The 20847-nt window shown below is 39.4% G+C and overlaps 1 protein-coding gene across 6 annotated transcripts in view; it reads right to left on the reverse strand.

Moving 5' to 3' along the window:
* diaph2 (diaphanous-related formin 2) overlaps positions 1–20847 on the reverse strand; it is a 406507-nt gene that overhangs the window by 64581 nt on the left and 321079 nt on the right. For 4 of the 6 annotated variants that reach the window (XM_024283228.2, XM_036214087.1, XM_036214088.1 and 1 more), the window contains 2 exons: positions 17098–17233; positions 713–805 (listed from right to left, as the gene is read on the reverse strand). In XM_024283228.2, coding sequence (XP_024138996.1) covers positions 713–805; positions 17098–17233 — 229 coding nt within the window. The remainder of the gene's footprint in view (positions 1–712; positions 806–17097; positions 17234–20847) is intronic. The other 2 variants (XM_036214089.1, XM_024283229.2) reach the window with 1 other exon arrangement.

A 20847-nucleotide genomic window follows, 5' to 3' on the forward strand; every position in this document is an offset into this window, starting at 1 on the left:
TAAAGTAGCTCTAGAGTGCTGTTGCAACTCTACGTCTCTTCCTCCTAACTCTGTATTTAAGGCCTGATGTAGATGTAAAAAGTACTTAATAGTTCATTAATAATAACAAGTCTTATGAAGACAAAAATATAAAAATATTTTATAATTGTACTAATTAACTATTTTTCTACGTGATAGGAAGTATCCTTTGAAGGGCTGTACTTTAACTTGCCAAAATATTTGAGTCCTGTGCAAAGACGAGACCGTGTTATGCTGTGTTTAACATGTCTGCAGCGTTCAATGCAGCCTCTTTTTAAATAACAATTCTCACTATGGGAATGACAGCACCTGTGGCTCCTCTGCAGAACTCTCACTTGCATATCAATTGACTCTGGCACTCCTGCTAGGTGGTACTCCCCTGGGCATGACCCATTCATCATGGTAGAATGGAAAATGTTAACACATGGATTACTCTAAACCGTCGTCGATCCCATTGCTGAGAGCTTCATTAATGACAAAATGACAATGCATTTTTCCAGCATTCGATTGCAGCACCTGGTGATTGCTCCTGTGTATACGCAGTGATCTAAACATGCCGGGGCTGCTTGTGATTCATGTTATTGTGCTGAAGGTAGAGATAAATGGACAGCATCTCTTTATTTATATGACTGTCACAACAAACTTTGAAGAAAACCTCTGAAAAGGAAGGAAATCAACACTGGGACAGCCCTACCGTTACGGGGTGTTCGTTTCCGCCTATCACGGAAGGCTGCTCCGGACTGTAGAGCTTCCATCAGGCAGTCCATCACACCAGTTTCATCTCCTTCTGGAACAGAAGCCATAATGAAGACAATATGTTAATAGAACATAATTACAAATGCACAAATAAACACCTCCTTGAAGACTTTGAGATCCAATCTTAAAAAATAGATGAATAAATACATTGTTTTTTTTACTTCAACTGGATTACTATTCAGTTTACACCAGAAGACCTGTGATTCTAAAGCTCTCCAACCCGTCCTTGGAAGCACACACATGTCGAGACAGCCCTGTCAATCAGGACTGCCCATTTTCTTTAGTAATCAGATGGGGTGGAGTAAAATACACTTAACTTAGTTTGGACTTCAGTTTAGTGGAGACAGACAGGATCCTTTCTGGGGCTAAAGTAGGGGAGCTAAGTGCTCTTTACAAAGATTTAGTGTGGAGCCGCTCAATACCCAAGCTCTCCATCATTGCTCCGTCAATGATGCTGGGACCAGCCTTCAAAAAACTCCGCCCCTGCCCACTCCTCTTGCTGTGCTGCAAATACACGATATCACATAGGTGGAGGCAGACGGCGTTTAAGTGCTATAAGGGCAACAACATGACTGGTGCAGTTCCACCTACATGTGCACATGGAGCATGCTGCTCGATGGTGACAGGGTTCAAAAATAATCTTAGGTTCTATATCTAGGTCATCTATCTTTGAGCTCTAATACTAATGAGTCAGAGGGCCAACCTTTTTATCATTCTGGTCTGGAGCAGGCATTATTTTAAACCGGGATCATTAGAGTGAGTTATTGTGGTGCAACAGACTTGCCATCAATTCTTCCGCACATATGAGTGAATTAGCTCTTCCTATATCTCTACCGTGGTGTTCCTATGATGTGTTTACAGAGAGTGAACTTTCAAACGTAGCTGCAGACAACTCTCAGCACACAGTGCTTACTTTTACATGTCCTGGGGTGATCAATCTTTTGTTACTTGGGTGTTCTCAAAGTGACAAAAGTCAGGTGAATTAATCTATGAATAAAACACTGACAATGTTTGCTTCTCAACTCCAGAAACAGCCCACCTGCAATCACTCACAAACAAAAGAAAGAACGACTAAGAATAGAAAGAATGTCTTATGCAAATGTAAAAAAAAAAAAAAAAAATGGAAAACTAACTATTAAGTTGCATTCACTAATTCTACCTCTTATCTTGGTGGTTTTCTTTCTTCTTCAAGTTCTTCCCAAGGGCTACTTTGAAATCAAAGCAACTGTTCCGACTGTGTGCTGTGTTTAAAAGCAATTCTGATTAAATCAAGCTTAATTAGACCAGCTTTATCTGAACAAAACCAAAGCTGAGCCAAGTAGTGCTTATCTCAAATTGCAGCACTACACCTCAGATGGCAAGCTTATTGGTTTAAAAGGGGAGCACATGGGTTTCGTCTCCTGTGGAAATGAGGAACAATATCGTGATTAACTTGCTCTTCTCAAACTCCCAAGATCTTGAGACACTCTTTTTTTTAATGTAGGCTGAAAAGGACAAGTCTGACAGACGGCAGAATGTGCTAAAGTGCCAGGTAAACATTTATGCACAAACACTTTACTACTTTTTGACAGCTCCTTTTTTTGCTACCTTTTCATCCAGACCTGAACATCACTGGGGGCACCTGACACTTAGCTCAATTTGTCCTACTTCTATCTTAACTGTGGCGCAATTCATCATTTGTAACCACCAGAACTTGGGAGCCCTGGTGCATGGGAGTTCAAGACAGCAGACACAAAAAGCCAAAATTACTAAAATGGGAAGCATACTCCCAAGTCACTTCACAGAGCTCAATTAACTATGTCCTGAGCTGTCCAGAGCTTAAAGTCGGGCAGTAGAAAAGTCTAACACAAAGGCTTTCTGTGCATAAACTTCACAAAACTGTGCAATCTGTGTATTTGTTCAGTAAATCTGTTGAACACAAGGTAAGCACTTAGTCTGAAAAGATAAAAAAAACACATTATTTGACTGTACTTATTCTTGAAATCCTCGTGCAAACTTTCTCAGCTACTTCTGCCCACTTTAGCTGACATTTCTGCCTTGTTCCTGTAATTCACATGTCGTTTTTTTTGAGCTGTTAAACCTAAGCCAAATATTCATCTGCTTCTCATTAGCAGCCGTGGCACACTGCATAGTGGAGAATTACAGAAAAGTTAACCTTTTATACACGAAGATCCTTCTCATGAGGAAAGATCTCTTCTGCTTACAGCAAATTGCTTTTTATGTGGGTTAAGATGGGTTAAAACCAGAGACACTAAAAACCCTTTCAGTGATGAAACACCTAAGTGGGCATCCTTTACTGATGGATCCTTTAATGATTAAAGCAAGTGTTGAACATGATTGCAGGTTTTGCTCTTTTAAGTAGTTTCAGGAATGAGAAAAAGCTCAGTGAAACTCTCTTGGAAAGAAAGGTTTACCAAGTTCCTAACTTTCCTTCTTTCCACAAATCTTCCTCACCTCCTTCATCTTTTAACTGGATAGCTAGTATCACTTGGACCCAGAGCCTGTGCCAAATGTAACAGCGAGACCTAGGGATTGGCTCCGTCTGCAGTATATTTACGAGCTCACTAACACATTTTCTAATTAGCTGGGGTAACATGAGCAATCTGCTCTCTGCAGGATTGACAAAGAAACTTCACACCTCAGATTAGTTTTTCGCAGAGAAAAATGAAAATATGTCAAGCATAAAAAAAGCAGAAAAAGTTGCGGTGACGTCCTGCTCACTGATTCCGGGAGCAGAACAGAATCCGACAGAAGCATAGGAACGAAAAGGAGGGATAACGAATGGGGACAGGCACTTTAAGTGTCATCATCAGAAAGGAAAACTGTCAGGAAAAAATTAGAAAGGAGGAAAGTACAGACAGATAGAAGACAAATTAAAGTTTTTGTGGATGTAATGTTGAGTCCATTTCTGCTGTATTTAACTCATTCTATAGTGTGTACCACAGAAAATACAGCAATCCCCCTTATTTGCAGGGGTATGGAACCAGAAACCTCCGCGAATAGAGAATTCCGCAGATATACTGAATCCGCAAAAACAGAGACACCCCCGTTATGATCTATTTTCCTCAAAAACACTTCTGATCATGCTTTGTAAAGCATTTCTTAAAGAACATTGGAGTATTGATGAATATAAAGAGTTTTTTTTTTTTTTTAATAAATTCAGCAGCATACTTTATGAGGCAGATGAGGAGTGTCACTCTGTCTCTGCACCTTAAAACCAGGAGAGCGTGCTTCCTCCTTCATCCATAATAAACACCAGCTCCGGATAATAATTAGCCTATATATTAGGATTTTCTTGGGCCACTTTTGAGTCAGCTTATGCCATTTCTCCATGCAGGAGCCCTTGCTCAGCTGTGTATCTTCACTCTCCTACACCTCAGCACTTCCTAAGGCTTCAGAAGTTTCACACAAGCTCTTGAGTTGTTGAGTTTACATGAAACCGTGAACAAAAAAATGCAAATTTGCGGGGAGCTCAGAATCTAAAAATAACTTTAATTACCTTTCTTGTGCAGCGTTTTTTAAACTATGAGTTGCTTCAGAGTACAAGTCGCAGATGGCAAAAAAATTTACAATAAAGTAGAAAAAGAAATCTTATGCTCACACAAGTGGTACTTTTGGGAGGAATGTATTTAATAAAATTTGGGAACAAGAACAGGCTAAAAAGTTAACTAAACTCTTTATTTCCCTTCAAATCAGTAAATCCGTTAAATCCTCTATGTTGCTTTGGAACAATCCTAGAGTAAGACTGAGTGGCCTTTCTATTTCTGAGTCGCTGTCAGTAGAAAATATTTGATGTAAACAATTACAGCGCCCTCTAGCGGTTGTTGCTCTTTCTTAATTTTTTAAATCCCACGAGTTGCACCTGAGTATAAGTCGTATCCCTGGTCAAACTATGCAAAAAAAGAAAAAAACATGACTTATACTTCAAAAAATACAGTACAAACTTTGCATCTTTTCTAATGTTATCTAGACTGAAAAGCTTAAATATTTTTAAAAAAATGTGATAAGAAGAGGGAAAATAGTGAGTGAACTTTGGTCATATTAGAACGGTGACCTTTACCTGTGAAGGTTGTATTTAAAACCAAATGAAAAATGACTGAACATGATTTTCATTTAAACTCTCAACACAAATTGGAAATTCAATAAAAAAAAAATAAAATCCCCTCTATTCCTTCCAGTTGGTTTATGCAAAGCACTAAACAAAGAACAGCTGACATTTCAAAGTTTTCATTTAATCTAACAGAGCACCAAAAAGCCAAAATGCCGAATGCTGGGCACCAAAGGCACAGCATTTGTATAATTATCGAAGTGTCAACAAAGCCTGTTCATAAATTCAATTTGGTGTTGTCTGTCATCTCCTGGATGTGTTGCTGCAATGCATGAAAAACCCAGCAGATCCACAGAGAACCCACAGCTCATCAGCCATTGTGATTCATTGGGGAAAAGACAGAGAAACCTCCAGCCTGCAAAATATAGCTTTCCAATAACATTGCAATCTCTGACGTTCCCTATGCTAAGGATGACATCAATGGCAGGTTATTTGAAAGAATGAGTCTATACTGTCTGTGGATGATAAATCCTATTTTCAAGAAAATGCATATGGATTTTTTTCAAATTAAATCAAGGTGTTTTGCAAAATCAGACATAAAAAATCTTTAATAAGGACCCACTCCAATGAAAACACGTTATTGTGGCATGTTTCTCACCATGGGGGACATATGTAAAGGGAATTAAGCTTCAAATTGCATTTCTAAATATTTCTTTATTTACGCTTTTGTGAATTAGGAGGAGACAATGAAATGCTGTTGAAAAAAAACTTGTTGCAATGACGCCCTGCTCCGCTCTATTCTAATACACTTGCACCATATAGATCTATGTAGGTCTTCATTTTCCCTGTCCGAGCTGGTATTTGGATCAAAACTGTCAGGTTAGATAAGTCCAATACTGCTTGGCATTTTTTTCTCTACTAATGTTAGGCTGGGGTTGAAAGGGGCTGTAAACTAGTGGAAGAGCTTGTAAACAAATGGATGATAGGAAGTAGTGACTTAAGATATGGCCAAATTCCCACGCTAATCCCTAACTACTAAAAAACCTTTATAGTGCAGGTAATGGATTTTTGTTTTTCTCTTTTTTAAACGGCAGATTTGACATCACTTATTTCACAAAGTGAAAATCAACTCAATGCAAACATTTTACAACCATTTCAAATCCACTGTATTCTGATGATGAAAATGTAGATGGTTTATTAAAGTATATATATTTAAACACATTTTCTTTTTGCAAAAATTGTTCAGAGGCAATGCATTGTGGTCTATATTTGGTAATGTAGTTAGCATCAATGCATACTCGTTTTTTGCATAGACTTCTGGGTAATTTCGAGGGGACTCAATTTTGGAATTGTAGATTTGGACAGCACTACAAAATGGCAAACGTATTATATAGTGAGTGGTGAAGGATTAGACTTACTCAACAACAACAGTCCTGCCCACAACTTAAAGGGAAATTTCTAATAAACTCCTGATGCTCTGCAGAAACTATGTCCTTGAAAATAACAAAGATATTTTCATTTTGCCTAACAACAGCATCATCATAATTAAAAGACCACTGGGAGTGCTTTTTAAATGGATCAAAAGATGATCAGAGTGGGACTTTAACAGCTAGTATCCATCCACCCTCCATGACTTGGAATGAGAAAGAAAAGGAGTTGCGCTGTGTGTTGTTGCTGCAGATTGTTTTTGAACACATTTGAGCCCATCTGTTCCCCCACAGACAGTCACCTGTGCAATTAACCTGGACCATTAGCCGTGAAACAAAGGCCTGAGTGGAAGGAGGGGTGTGCGCGTGTGTGCTGTTTTATGACCAGGTGGAGAGGCAGCAACTGCACTTTCTTTTAATCTCAGCCCTTATCTCTGCTCTCTCTTGTGTGCACCTGGTTCTGTGTTATTTTCGCACCTGAATTCAACCTCGACGACCCAGATATACACAACCACCTGCATTACTCAACACCCACTTCCTCTTACTGCTCTGTTTCCTGGTCTCTAACTGTCTAGGCTTTTGAGCATAAAAACCTTCCACTCTCCCTCCTTCCCAGCTGCCCCAGCAGCTCCTAAGATCCAGTCAGACAGACACCATTACTGTCACAGAGAGCAGAGAGAACACAAGTGCCCGAAGCACAGCAGTCATGCACCTGTTAGATATGTTTCCTTTGTTTTTCCCTTCTCTCCTCTCTTTTACCATCTCCCTGCTGTCCAACAACCCGATCCGAGCAGAAGCTTTGAAACATCAGCCTCCGTAACTTTCCAGTAATTCCCCATTTGGTCATTTTAATAGTGTGTGTGTACACTGGTACCGGTTCCTTCCATTAAAAAAAATAAAAATAAAAAAGGAGGTAAAGGGGAAGGAAGGGCAAAAATTGGAAAATAAAAAAAAGGTACTATGAGCTAGCCAACTCATGTCCTTCCAAACTCAATTATGAATGCAGCCACCACACTTCATTCCAGGGTGAATGGAGGTGTAGCTAATACTATTTCCCTCTGTGGCGCTGGGGTCACAGAGGAAAAACGTCTGGGTATGGAGTGAGGGTGTGGGGAGTGGGATGAAGGTTTCGAGAAGGGTTGAAAGGTAGGTGGAAGGTGAAAGGTATGTCGCATTTCCCATGCATGAAGTAGATGCGAGTGGAGGAGGCTTGGCCGGCCTGGTCACTGCGGGCGTCACCTCGTACACACAAACAAGGAGACGTCTTGACTGCAAGAGACCGGGAAGAACGTGCAGAGAAGCTGGATGTCCACAAGGGAGAGATGAAAGTGGATTAGCCGCCGTGGCGATTTGCATTCTGTGGTGGAGCAAAAGCCCCTGCGATGCCCCGAATAGCTGGATGCATGAATAAGTAAACAAACAAAAACAAAAATAAACCCTCCATCTGGATGGATGCTGCCAGGCCCCGAGTGAGAAACACAGGAGGGAGGGGATGCTGGGAGACAGAAAGATGGGAGAGAAGAGAAATACTTACAACACTTTACTCTTTCCGCTGCTATCATTTACCTCTTCTGCCTGCAGGCTCCCTCATTTACCATACCATCCATCCATACACTGCTGTTGGCTAGTTTGCCCAGTAACACCACCAACACACATGGGAGAGCTCCAACCCAGCACAGGCAGATGTTAAAGTTGACACACTTTCCTCAAGCCACATGGGGTCAGAGTCAGGATGCCAGACGGTCCATGGGATGCTGTCCTCACACCACAGTGGAGCTCAACTTCCCCCTTTTCCGTAAATAAGGTACCACTAAAATTGGCTGCAACAAACCCTGACCCACATTTAGTTCTGCTGACCCCCCAACCCCCTTCGTCAAAAGAGGATACACTTTAATTGCGTTTGGTTTTAACCAAGCTCTGGTCTTTGACACACATAGAAAGCGTAATTGTTTTTTAATTTAAAAAAAAAAAAGTTTTACAACTCACTCCAAGTAAAATTGTGTTTTAACATTTTTGTGGCATTTTTCTGATGATAAAGAAGAAACTTGAACTTAAAGTTGCATTTTTAAGTATCTATTCAAATCGCTATGAAAATCGCTATAAAAAAAAGCTTGTAGGTGTGACGTACAATTAACAACTGTAAGCCACGAGCTCCGTGCTCTGCTCCATTCTGATGCATATACTTGCTGACAAATAACCTTCAACCCACTGAGCAGAGCGGTAAGAAGTAGCATGGGGTGGACCAGTTAATTCTGCCGAGCGTTTCCACTCTGTTAAGCCTCTCACTTCCACTTGTTTTTATGGCGCATGTGTAGACTGCTAGCATGTCATTGCGTCATTGTAAAATGACGACTAGAAAAGCAATAACAATGGAAGTCATCCAGCAACTCGACTTTTCATTGTTTTACTTTTTGTGTATCGTGTATACACAGGAATTTAATGTTGTTTGAAAGAAGATTACGGACAGCTAAGAAGAATACCGCCGTGAAGAGGAAAACAGAATCACTAGCTTAGCTTAACTGGTGCTTTCTTCACTTTTTTTCAATCAACGCATGGCTACAGCACCTCCGGCCCACTGTCCTGGATGGGGGTCGTCAAGAGGTACGGGCTGAACTGTTAATAGGTCCATTTAACAATGTAAACGCTCAAAATACTGGATCAAACCGGACCGTACCATACCAGATTTCTCAGTGGAAACGAGGCTATAGACCCATGTAAGTCTTCGTTTTCCTTGCCATCTGCCTCAAAACTGTATGGCGGAATAGTTCCAACATTACTTCCCATTTTTGTTACACCGGTAATGTTAGGTCGGGGTAGAGTGGGAAAGAGTGTAGAGAAATGAATGACGGGAAGTTAGGGTGGACTTACTCCGGGCCACTGGTCCTGTCAACAACTCAGAGAGGAATTTCTAATAAACTACTGCTGCTCTGCAGAAACTATGTCAGAGAAACTGCATAATCATTATTAAAAAAGATCAAAAGTTATCGGAGGGGTACTTTCAGAGAGTTTTTGTCATCAGAAGGGATCCTTTATGTAATGTTTAGTTATAAGTAAAAAAAGAAAAAGGAAATGTCAATTCTTTGGTGTGCTCCTCTTTACTGTGTCTTTAGAAAATTGGTGAAAGCTGCTCAAAAGCTACTGTAAAAAGTATACTGTCAATGTCATTGAACAGACTCTCTGTCTGCTAATATTTGTGTTCAGTTTGACAGCCCCTGCAGTCCTATTTTTGATTCCAACCTGCCGTTTTGCAGCCTCGTATCTGAATATTTCAAAACCAACACTTTACTGTGAACTGCCTTTTGCTGCTGTGTTTTTTTTCGTAATGCGGCCACTGGGAGTTGCTAAATCCTACGTCTTTAATTGCTTTAATGTAATCCTCATTCTTTCTGTTGCTGCTTTGCATTAAAATACATTTACGTGCAAACCACTAAATGGGTTTTATTATGGAGGAAAAAAATATCTTCATCGCTAGCAGCAATTGCACAAGAATCCTCAGTGCAATCAGCAGATGGGTGTTCAGTATCACTGGTGTGATGAGAACATAGGCATGACTGATGATTTATTGTTGGAGCTTAAATGATACACAGACCTTTGAAAGATTAACTAAATGACACTGCTAATTACTTTACTTTACCAAGGAAATTAAATACACAGAGGTATTTGCAACAGATTTGAATACTAAAAATAAAATGACTCAAATAAAGTTTGAGTCATTTCTATTTTAATGAGAAGCACATTTGGACAGAGGGCACAGAATTTGGGAATCCTGATCCAGATAACATCTGAACTAAACCCCACATGGGCTGTTTGCATCAGCGAAAGGCGGAGCTGTCTCTGGAAACTAAATGGATTTGACAATGGGATGTGATAGTCTTTGTAGTGAGGGTAATTAGGTTTGATTGACTGTAAAGTGACTCGTGTGGTCCAGATCTAGGAGAGGAAATGATGAGATACTTGAACCACCCTCAAATGAATGAAATTCAGCTGCGCCTAAGCTGATTTTACCAGGGAAAAGAGGCAGCAGAGTCATGAAAGAAATGACAGAAGGAAAGGAATGAGGACAGATGAACGCTGTGCTAGAAACTGAAAGCCAGAACTGTGCATTAAAGGCGCCATAATGGAAAGGGCAGGGGGTGTCTGAATCCTGTCTCACTTCCCTAACTCAGGTAGAAACTTTAGCTCAAAGACCAAGAACGTGCTAAAAGCACATTCTTAAATGAGTGTTAAGCCCATTGTGTTCACACTGGACTGTCCACACACTCTCCTTCAAAGCTCTATTCCGATAAATAAAAGACTTGGTGTCGTATAATTCCGACCGGGCACAAATCACAATTATTCATTTCTCCTTCATGATCAGTTTTCAAACAGTGGCACTTTTGTGAATTAAAAGGAATACCATCCAAATGCCACTACTAAATCTGAGTAATTGGTCAAAGTTTAACTTTCACTGCGGGTTTAAAGGCAGCAAGTTTTGTATTAAGAACCCAAAAATGGTTGACGAAACCCGGATAGCGACACAAGAATGCAGGAGTTTTAAAGTCGTAACCCTGAAATGCATCCATACGCACCTCTACATACACTTCATGGGAAGTAGTTGCTTAACAAGGACGGTGTGAACGTATCTAAACAGGTTTTGTATCCGTGACACCCTTTTAAACTAGGGCAGTTTTCCTGACCCTCTTGTTTATTTGCTGGGAGTATCATTTTCTAATATGGCAGAGGATGGCTATTATTTCTAGTGAATTAATTATAGTCTGTAGTCAATAATCATATGCTTATTCCTTTGTGACAATTTTTATTAAAACATTTTTCTCAACAATTCTCAGGTCACACTACTTTGTCCTAAGGGACTATACTAAGACACATATGTCTAGAGAATCTGCTGCCTTAGGGCTGATTCAGATTCAGACTCCAGATACAGAGCATTCTAATATGCTGGTATTAGAATGAGAATAAGTGTATGACAGCAGATAACACTGGTGCCCTTGTTCCTGTCTTTCAGGGTAATTATGGAATTCACCAATCCATACCCAACACTTACAATGCATACCTTGCACTTTTTTTTTTTTTTTTTTACCAGAGATCGAGGCAGTTCAGATGCAAGGGCAAAGGAAACTTTGCTGAAAGTTTGGCATTAAACTGTCGGGGAGTAAAATATCTTTTCGTAACCTTTCAAATGAAGCATATAAGCAGGCGTGAAGGGCCCCATTGAAGCAGAAATTACATTTTAGAGAATAAACTGCTGGCAAATACAGATACATTGCGGTGTACATCGTTGTGATATTGTCTCCTTGTTTCATAACTTTCATATCAAACTAAAAGGTTAGATTTAGCTTCGATCTGTGGTTCATTTTCCAGGTTCAGCTGAGGAATATTGAGGATCTTCTTCAGAGTTGTTTCTTTTGTCTGCACAGGTCTCTGACCTTCACATCTGTACAGCAATCTCCCCAGGTAATGTTGTTTTCCATGTCTGCTGGGCGTTGGAGACATTATGCAAACTTGGAGAGCCAACCTGTCCACACCACCGCCGCATGTCAGCACTCGTCTATGATCGCCCAGATGGCATGGCTGCGACGCAGGTATGCGCTGGCCTACTGGCAGCTGTCAGTGTCACACAAAGCCATCACTCCACAGCTCCACCACTGTCACTCTTGACAGGGCTCTGCCTGCCATGAGCAGTCAGCCAGCTGCACAGGAATATGTCCTTTAAGTTTAGCGCCTATGACATTATTGGACACATGAATTATTTTATATATATATATATACAAAACAACAAAACTCAAAGAGAAACAAAGTAATCCGTTTACTTTTTCCTTAAACAAAGCTATTGTATTTTTCACACTATAAGGCACCCCCGTTTATAAGGCACACCATCAACGAATGGTCTATTTTTCAACTTTTGTCATAAGTCGCACCAAACTATAAGGCGCATTTAGTGCGAAAAAAAAGAGCCAGAGATAAGTCTATCAGTCAGTCAGACTTTATTAACTGCATTACCAGGATATCTAGAACTTGTTTCTAACGCCACATGTTAGCATACTTATAATACCTGTAACTTCCAACCTTCTTTGCAACATGTAAAAAAAACTGATACCCCTAAAACAAAAGTTACTGTGACTACACTAAGCCCAACCTTACTAGTAACACAAAAAAACAAAAACAAAAACAAATAAAAACAGAAAACAGAGTAGCCTACAACACTGATACATGTTATCTGTATTAGCATATTTAAAAAAAAAAAACACACTCAACCTTGTGTACTACTCATAAAAACGTTAAACACGCATTCTTGAACTAGTGTTTAGCCCATGGTGTTCACACCAAACTGTCACAAACCCGACACTATGGCATGTCCGCCACCTACAGCTGGAAAAGGTTTGGGGGAAAATGTTGAAATGCAAATCTTTCTCTAGGCTTTTTGTTTTACAGCTTTACTCCAATATATGACCAACTGTAATTATGCAATCCTTATGTCACTATCAAATCCAATTCAGTGACTTATCCAATTTTGACCGTATTTAAATTTCTTTCAAAGCATGTACATTTTGTACTCTGAGCCTGAAAATGGTAGAAAAAAATCTCTGTATGCTAGGCCTATTAGCATATTTACAATAACACCCAACCTAGCTTGAAATACGTAACATAAACATACTGATACTGCTAAAACAAATGTTACAGTACGCAAACTTCCAACCTTGTTAGTAACACTAAAAAAAAACAAAAAACAAACAACATAAAAAAACAGTCCAACATCGCTACACATTAGCTCTGATAACATTTTTACAATAACACCCAACTTTGATTGCAACATGAAAAAAACGTATTGACTGCTAAAACAAACGTTACTATAGCTACGCGAACTCCCAACCTTGTAAACCACGTAAAAAACAAGAAAAAAAAGTCCAACAGTCTAACATTGCTACGTGTTAGCTGCATTAGCATATTCATAATACACCCAATCTTGCTTGCTACATTTTACCAGAACACCATGTATCTCTCAAATCGCTTCGACATCAATAGGCTCAACCAGAATTAATATACATTAAAAAAAGCGTTCTGAATTTTAAAGTGCACCGTTGCTTTATTTTTTTGTAAGGTTTTAAGTGTGCCTTAAAGTGCAGAAAATACCGTAAGTAAAAAGGATCCATGTTTGATTAAAACTTAATACATATGTTATTAAAAACTTGCTTAGATTTATCATTTTGAACTAGCATGTCCAGCAGAACCAGGACTACACAGCCTTTCTGACTTTGTTTCACTTATATTTAGCAATTGTGAAGCTTTTTTGAGCATCAGACGGTTTGTTTATGTAAACAGCATTTCATCCGCAACAAGTAAAAGGCTGACAAGAAGGATGCATAAATAAAGGCTGCTGGCCCGTGGCTGTCAACATGCCAACTACTCTCTGAAGAGAACCACAGAGACATGGAGACCTCATTCTAGCTGGCCTTATTGAAAAAGAAGAATGCCCATAAGCAATCACTGTCTCACATGGGCCTTATGGTGGAAAAACAACACACTACATATTAGTAGTGTGCAAAAAGAATATTGCGAGAGCACCACTTTTTCTTGACCTTTTAATAAGAAATGAATAATACCCAACTCTGAAATACTTAAATTATTTTAAAATATGCTACCACTAAATAAGAAGTTTATCTATTTTTATGTTATTTTTTCATCACAGCTGTGTGCGTTTCCTTCAGCTGTTGTGAGAAGAAAGATATTGTTAAAAAAATGTCTATACTCAAAAGTTATATTGCCACACATACATTACCACACATGCTCTGCCAAATCCTGTTTATCACAAATTATACTCTCACAAAGAAGGATATTCATGCTGTTGGTGTCTGCAAGCTGTTGCAATAGATTGAGGCAGCTGGGTGGGGATCCGATTCACTCTGTGAAAAACAATCTGAGGACAACTTCACAAACACAACAAAAGGATGCATGATTTTTTTAAATATTTTTTTATGGTTTCAGTGAAACTTTCAAAGATGATTGAGAGAAAAATGGTTTAACTATCAGATATTTTGGTTTTTAAATGTTAGATCAATAGTCCCAAAATGGTCAGGTCTTTGTTTATCATTGGTTGACGTAAACGAGAATAAAAAAAAAGAAAAAAAGAAAAATTAAAAGAGTAAAACTCCTATTATACTCATGAAGGGAAATTATATCCGGAGATCCAGATCATTTTATTTTATTGTTAATAATGGCCCGATGTTATCTTGTGCTTATTTCTAACTTTTGTATTTTTTACAGAGAGTAAAATATTGAGTGTTATTTAAGGTTTAAGTTGATTTATTCTGGAATAATATTCCTGCCTGTTTTTATTCATAGCTATGTTAAAAAGTTATGTTTCTAAAGTTTAAAAACATTAGTTTTACAGTGTTCAATAAATCTTTATCCTGTTCGGCCCGCGACCTAAAGTGTGTTTAGGATTTTGGCCCCCTGTGCGATTGGGTTTGACAACACTGCCATATATGTATATTTGCATTTAATGAAAAAAAAAAGGATTTTACATGTTCCCTGACCCCTGTGATCCCAGACTAGCTGATCCACCAAACCTCAAAAAAGAAAAATCTATTATGTTTTTGTTTGGTTTCTATCCAAAAGTGAATGTAATGTTGGTTGAGACACCTCTTTATTGGGTTCAGAAGACCTTTCCGATGGTTACAGAAATGTGGAACAACTGGTCAGTTCAAAAGAACAGCAAAATGCCAATAAAGCCAATTACAGTAACAGGAATAAAATGATTTATATCATTATCATTTCAAATACTTAGATTTAGTGTATGGTGCTGCAGTTGAGTAAACAGTAAATATATATATATATATTTATTTATTTTTTTTGGTCAAATCAGATTTCTAAAAGTATCCCCCGCCTCTTCCTCCCATCCAGGCAAAAGCTAGATGAACTAAACTCTCATTAAATATGCATTTCATTGTTAATCATTCACAAGTGAAGAGGATTAGGTTGCAATTTGTGAAATGACATCAAATCTATCCCCTTTCAAAAATAGACTCTTGAAATTGCATTAAACACTTCTATGATCCATCAAGCAGTCTTTCAAGCATTAAAATGAGTAAATCACTAAATCCCTAAAAAAGATGACACTGACCTGTGCATAATTCTGAAAATACAATAGGCATATGTTTGGCCCATCTGCTCAGCTAATGCATCGGCAAAGAAGACGCATTTGCTTATGAGGTTCTGGTTTCTGATCATCCCATCTGATGAGAGCAGGTATGTCAAGCTATCTATTTCAATGTTTCATTTAGCCTCTGAACCTTTTAATTCAAAATTCATGCAGAAAATGTTTGGATATGATTTATTAATGGTTAGAGGAATTAGACAAGTCTCTTTGTGTTGCACGCTAGCATATTCTCCCCAACCTTCGCAGGAAACCGTGCTGAAGCTCAGTATGAAATATTGATATGAGAATCTCCTCAAATAACAAACTCTTCAAATATGTGAAGCACATGTAGAATTTTAGATCAGACCAAGAAACAAGAGCCAAGATTCTCAAACCAAAGCTGTCAAAGCGAAGAGAAGTGGAGGCGCGACAAGAAAACCCTAAATATCACGTGTGCCTCGACCAAAAATCCTGAACTCTAAGATGAATCTGAACCTGCTTTTGGTTCATCTTCTAATTCTCCAGGGTAGTCCCCTCTTCATCAGAATCAATTCTACCAAGAAACAAGTTCAAGCAAAACTAAAGCGTTTGTGACTTTGTAAAAAGACTCAGCCTTGACGAAGAAAAACCAGCCAAGACTTTGAACATCTTGGGTTTGAAAGCTTTTATTTTGTGACTTCCAAGGTCAACGGCGCTGTGACAGTCCAGCAATCCAGGTATTGGACAATCCCCACTATCTCCAAGGCTGCAGGCAATGTTGCCTGTGTCATCCTCATGTTTTATTCATACTGAAAGTCATATTATGGTATTCAAAAAAGCCAAGATCAAAATCTTCTCTGGCAGAAATATTTAATATCATTCCTACTTTTCTATCCGCCTCCATCTGGTTAGGTAGAATGAGAGAGAGGCCTCCATTAGCCCAGCTGTGTTGGGTTTGTAAACGTAAAGACTTCGGAGAGGTCAGGAACAAAAACGAGGGAACTGTAGCATGCATCAATTATTTCAGAGAATTTGGGCGCGCTGGAATCTGTCTTGTCAAATTTCCCAATGTGGCCGGGCTACAAAGGGGTCCTTGGCTGGCGCTGACATTTAGAAACTCGTGAAATGTGGAAATCCCAGTCTGTTTGTCCGAAATATAAATAAATAATGGACAAAAGAGCCGTCTGATTGCTTGCAAAGCCCTTCCAGGCTTGACATTCCTTCTCAATGTCATTGGCAAAACTAGAAGCAGGCATTCAGCTCTGTCACCCTAATTTTTCCATGTGTGAACAACTACAACTTACACAGATCAATACCAGACTTACTGGCATTGCTGGAGGACAATGGAGTCACTGCAGCAGTTTAGAACAATAAATCTAACAGGCTGCCTGGAAACCGACTTGTGTTGCTGGGAAAAAAAATGAAACCATGAAAAGCTAATGATGACATCAGAATCAGGGTGGATATTTAATCAGCAGAGCGTCCCTCTTTCCCTCTTTTCATAATCAAGCTCTAAAAACTGAAATTTTACAATTAACATCTTTTTTTTTGCTTGATCAGCTTTGAGTGGCCTCTAAAAACAGGCTTCTACCCGCTTCCTTTCTGACCACTCCAAGTTCAAATCCTGCTGAAACTAAATGCCATAAAAACTCTCCTCTGCAGTCATGTTTCCATCCCACCCCCACCTGCCTCACCCCGTCTCCATCTCCTTGGTGGCACAGGGACAAATGACATACCTTTGTTCATGTCAATCAGCTGCTTCTTCTTCTGCTGGCGCTCCTGCTTCTCGCGCTCTGCCTTCTCTTTCGCCAGCTTGGCTCTCTTGATCTTCTCCTCCACCTCCCTCTTCTTGTGGTTCTCCTTCACAGCTTCCTGATGAGGCACACATGCACAGATAGAATCAGAATATGGCACCTGTCACCCTGCCCCTCCTTTATCATTGTTGCTATTCTGCAGCGGCAGAATGTTATCAACAAATTCTTATTTAGCAAGACACAGATAAGCCATCAAATAAAAGAATATGCCACACTTTGTATACTTTTTTTAAAAAATAAACCTAGTTCTCTTTAAAGCTTTCTAGACTGTTTAGGTATGTATATGTGCCCTACTCCGAATGGTTAGATGTGTGTCGCATATATGCTGGTATACAGTATTTTCTTTGACAACATGGTGTAGCAATTATATGTGAAAAGTGCAACAGCAGTGTGCCTGTCTCAGAGGATGGAGAAAGCGGTCTCATCCCTCTCCTCCTTCGTGACCAGCTGAAATGTCAGGAAGGAGTCAGGGAAAGAGAAAGATTCAACAGCAGGTATTCAGGCTTCTACAAATGTGCCAGTTTGTTCTTCTGCCAACAGAGAATAAGATGCAACAGTGTGACCTTTGGAGACAACAAAATGTTCTCTCATCCCAGGCCTGTCGCGTAGCCCTGGAAGGAGTCCATCATAGGTTAGCTGCAAATGTGTGAGAGGTCATGCCGCATGTTCATACATGGGTGTGACTGCGTGTGTTGGAGTCTATTAGCATCTTGTGCGTATATTTGTGCGTCAGTAAGTGAAAGCACAGCCCCGTGTGTGCACTGATATGATAAGTGGTGACAGAAGGCTGCCCCTCCTAACAAATGCCCCTGTGGTCCTGATGAATGTGCCGTGTTGGCAGCTAAAACAGATGGATTATGGGGATTGTGGGGAAGGAAGGAGGAAAGAGCAGCTCGTCGTGCCTGTCAATAGCGGAGCCTTTCACCGTGTGCAAGGACGCCAGACCTAATTGTCAGAAGCGGAAGGGAGAGAGAGAGAGGTCAACTAATAATGGCAAAATACTCTGAACAATTTATGTAAAAACTAAAAATTTTTTGTGAAAAACAAAGCATTTGGTTTCTCTGGTAGCTACAAAACAACCTGCATTTCACCACATCAAGCCTGTGTAAATGATACAGCTGCCTCTGCTAGAGATATTGATTCCAAGCACTTTGAATTAGACGGGATGAGAGCAGCGCCATGAATTCAGCTGTGAAACGGTTAACTTGCGCATTTTGTTTAAGTGATGGGCGGCTCTGACAGCATGGAATTTTCTGTTCTTGTCCGCTGACACCGTTCAGTTCATTCCAGCGCTCGACGACTGCCGCATAAATTGAACGATAAATTATGCAGAATACAAATAAAATCCTGTCGGCAAAACTTACTTTAAACAAACAACTGATTTTGACTGTAAACATGAATAAACAACTTAATTATAACCATCTGATCAAACAGCATAATTAATAATCGAAGCAGCTAGTATACATTTACAGCTGTGTTATTATTTGTCCATTAACGGTTCTTTTTGAGAGCTCACAGCTAAACAGTATGCTAAAGAAATGAATACTGAACAAAACAATCCTCATGGGGTTTGTGTTGAACCTGAATCATTCATTTTTGATTTTAGGAGGTTTTAGAAATGTAAATTTAACTTAACAGGAAAATTTGCTTGGTAGAAGTGTAAACACAATCCAGGTTTGTTGCACAGAAACAAACCATATTAAAGATGTACCAAAAGCTTCAGTCAAAAAAAGAAAAAAAGTAACTAGAAGGAATAAAACAGTTTTAGGTGTTATGGAAGAATCTGTCTTGTTGATGGTGAAGCCAGAGCTGAATTAGTTTGTCATGTGGGTTCTATATCAAAGAGTTCCTAGTGGTCTTTTAATTTTGTTTATGCTGGTTTTAGCCCCTCTTTCTAGGACAGTATTTTATTAGACGTTTGCCTCTAAGTTGTGCCTCCCTTCCCATCACCCATAACTGAGAGATATCTGTCCGCTTTTTCTATCACCAGCTTTCAGCACCTCATACCTCGACATAACATTTCCGTTGCAACAAACATAGCCAGCAATATTAGAGCTATCCAGCCGTACAGTTTTGAGTCAGATTCCAGCTCAAATGAAGAAAACAAAGACGTACCTGGATCTAGTTGTCTACAAGTGGATGCAGCAGAATGGAGTGGAACAGGGAACTTGTAACACACCCGACATATTTTCTACATAAACGTAATTTTAAGCCTAATTTTATATATATATATATATATATATATATGTCTTCTATCGTCAGAAAAAAAATTTAAAAATACAATTTTCACTGGAGTGGGTCTTTAATTGCTTAGTAAGCTACATAACTTCCTAAGTTTGAGCTCAATGTTTTGTCCTTTTGACACCTCCTTGAGTTTTGCGACCACTATACCAAATTCCCCAAATTTGAATTAATTGAAAAATATATGAAAGCCTAGACCATTCTAGCTTTTGTACACTGTCTATCTGGTGAGGATGGCATAAAGGTGTGGCATTTTCTTGTCATATTTTAAGTGAACAGAAAAATTTAATGTGATACTATATTTTCTGTTGACCAGGTGCAACCGTTTATGACCATAGTGAACTCACATTCAGACTTCCAGCTGAATCATGCACTCCTTAGCAGTCACTAGTTCTCACACCAACACCAACTTTGATAATGTGGTAGAATGTGTATTTCACATTATCTATATGTTGACAATTCTACAGTAAAAGCTCGAAAATATTGGCATATTCTCTAGATTCCCCTTTAGGAATTACCCCAGTGGTTTATCTTTCTCAATCTCTGTCTGTTCTTCGAATCTCCTTCTTACATACCTTATTGTCTTTAACTACATCCACAAGCCTCCACCTTGCGTCTCCTTTCCTCTTGCCAGGTAGGCTTTGTTCTATGTCTGTCTCTTCTTTCTTCATGGCTGAACCATATGAGGGAGCGGCACCATAGTGTACTAAGCACTAACAATGAAAAAAGTCCTTCGTTTGAATCTCGACTGGGTCCTTTCTGTGTGGTGAGCATGTTCTCTCTGTGCATGTGTGGCTTTCCTCCTTCCACAGCTCAAAAACATGGTTTAACGTGCAGTCAAAACTACTCCTTAGGGGTCAATGCAACCGTTCCGTGGCTGTGTGTGACCCTGCTATGAACTGGTAGGGTAGGGTACCTCGCCTTTCCCCTACGGAAGCTGGGCAGGCTTCAGCGTCACCCATGACTCTACAAGACAAGGCCAGTATTGATTTTGGAAGGATGGCAAAGCATGAAACTCTTGAATCTCTCACCTCGTTTTCAAGCCATCCCACCTGTGCTGTCCCTTTATTAAACTGATTCCTCATCTGTCCATTTTTACAAAAAAAAAAACTTAGTATCAACTCTGCCCCCTCCTGCTTTGTCACGTGATCACATCAAAGTGGACCAAAATCTCTAAGAAATATTTCAAACATTTTGCTGAATGTATGTCATGAATATTGACAAAGTGTAATCGAAAGCTAGCTAACGAAAGAATTGGTAAATATATAGTTATTAAAATTTAAATATAAGACTAAGTAACATGTGTATACTTTATAAGACAGACCTAAATGGTAAGTAGCATTCTGAAGTGTCAGATATTTTTTGGGCTCAGAGAAGATGAAGCACACGGATGCTACACTCATGGCATGCGGTGTGACTAAGCTGGAGATT

The sequence above is a fragment of the Oryzias melastigma genome, linkage group LG10 (genome assembly GCF_002922805.2).
Source record: "Oryzias melastigma strain HK-1 linkage group LG10, ASM292280v2, whole genome shotgun sequence".
In the NCBI taxonomy this organism is placed as follows: domain Eukaryota; kingdom Metazoa; phylum Chordata; class Actinopteri; order Beloniformes; family Adrianichthyidae; genus Oryzias; species Oryzias melastigma.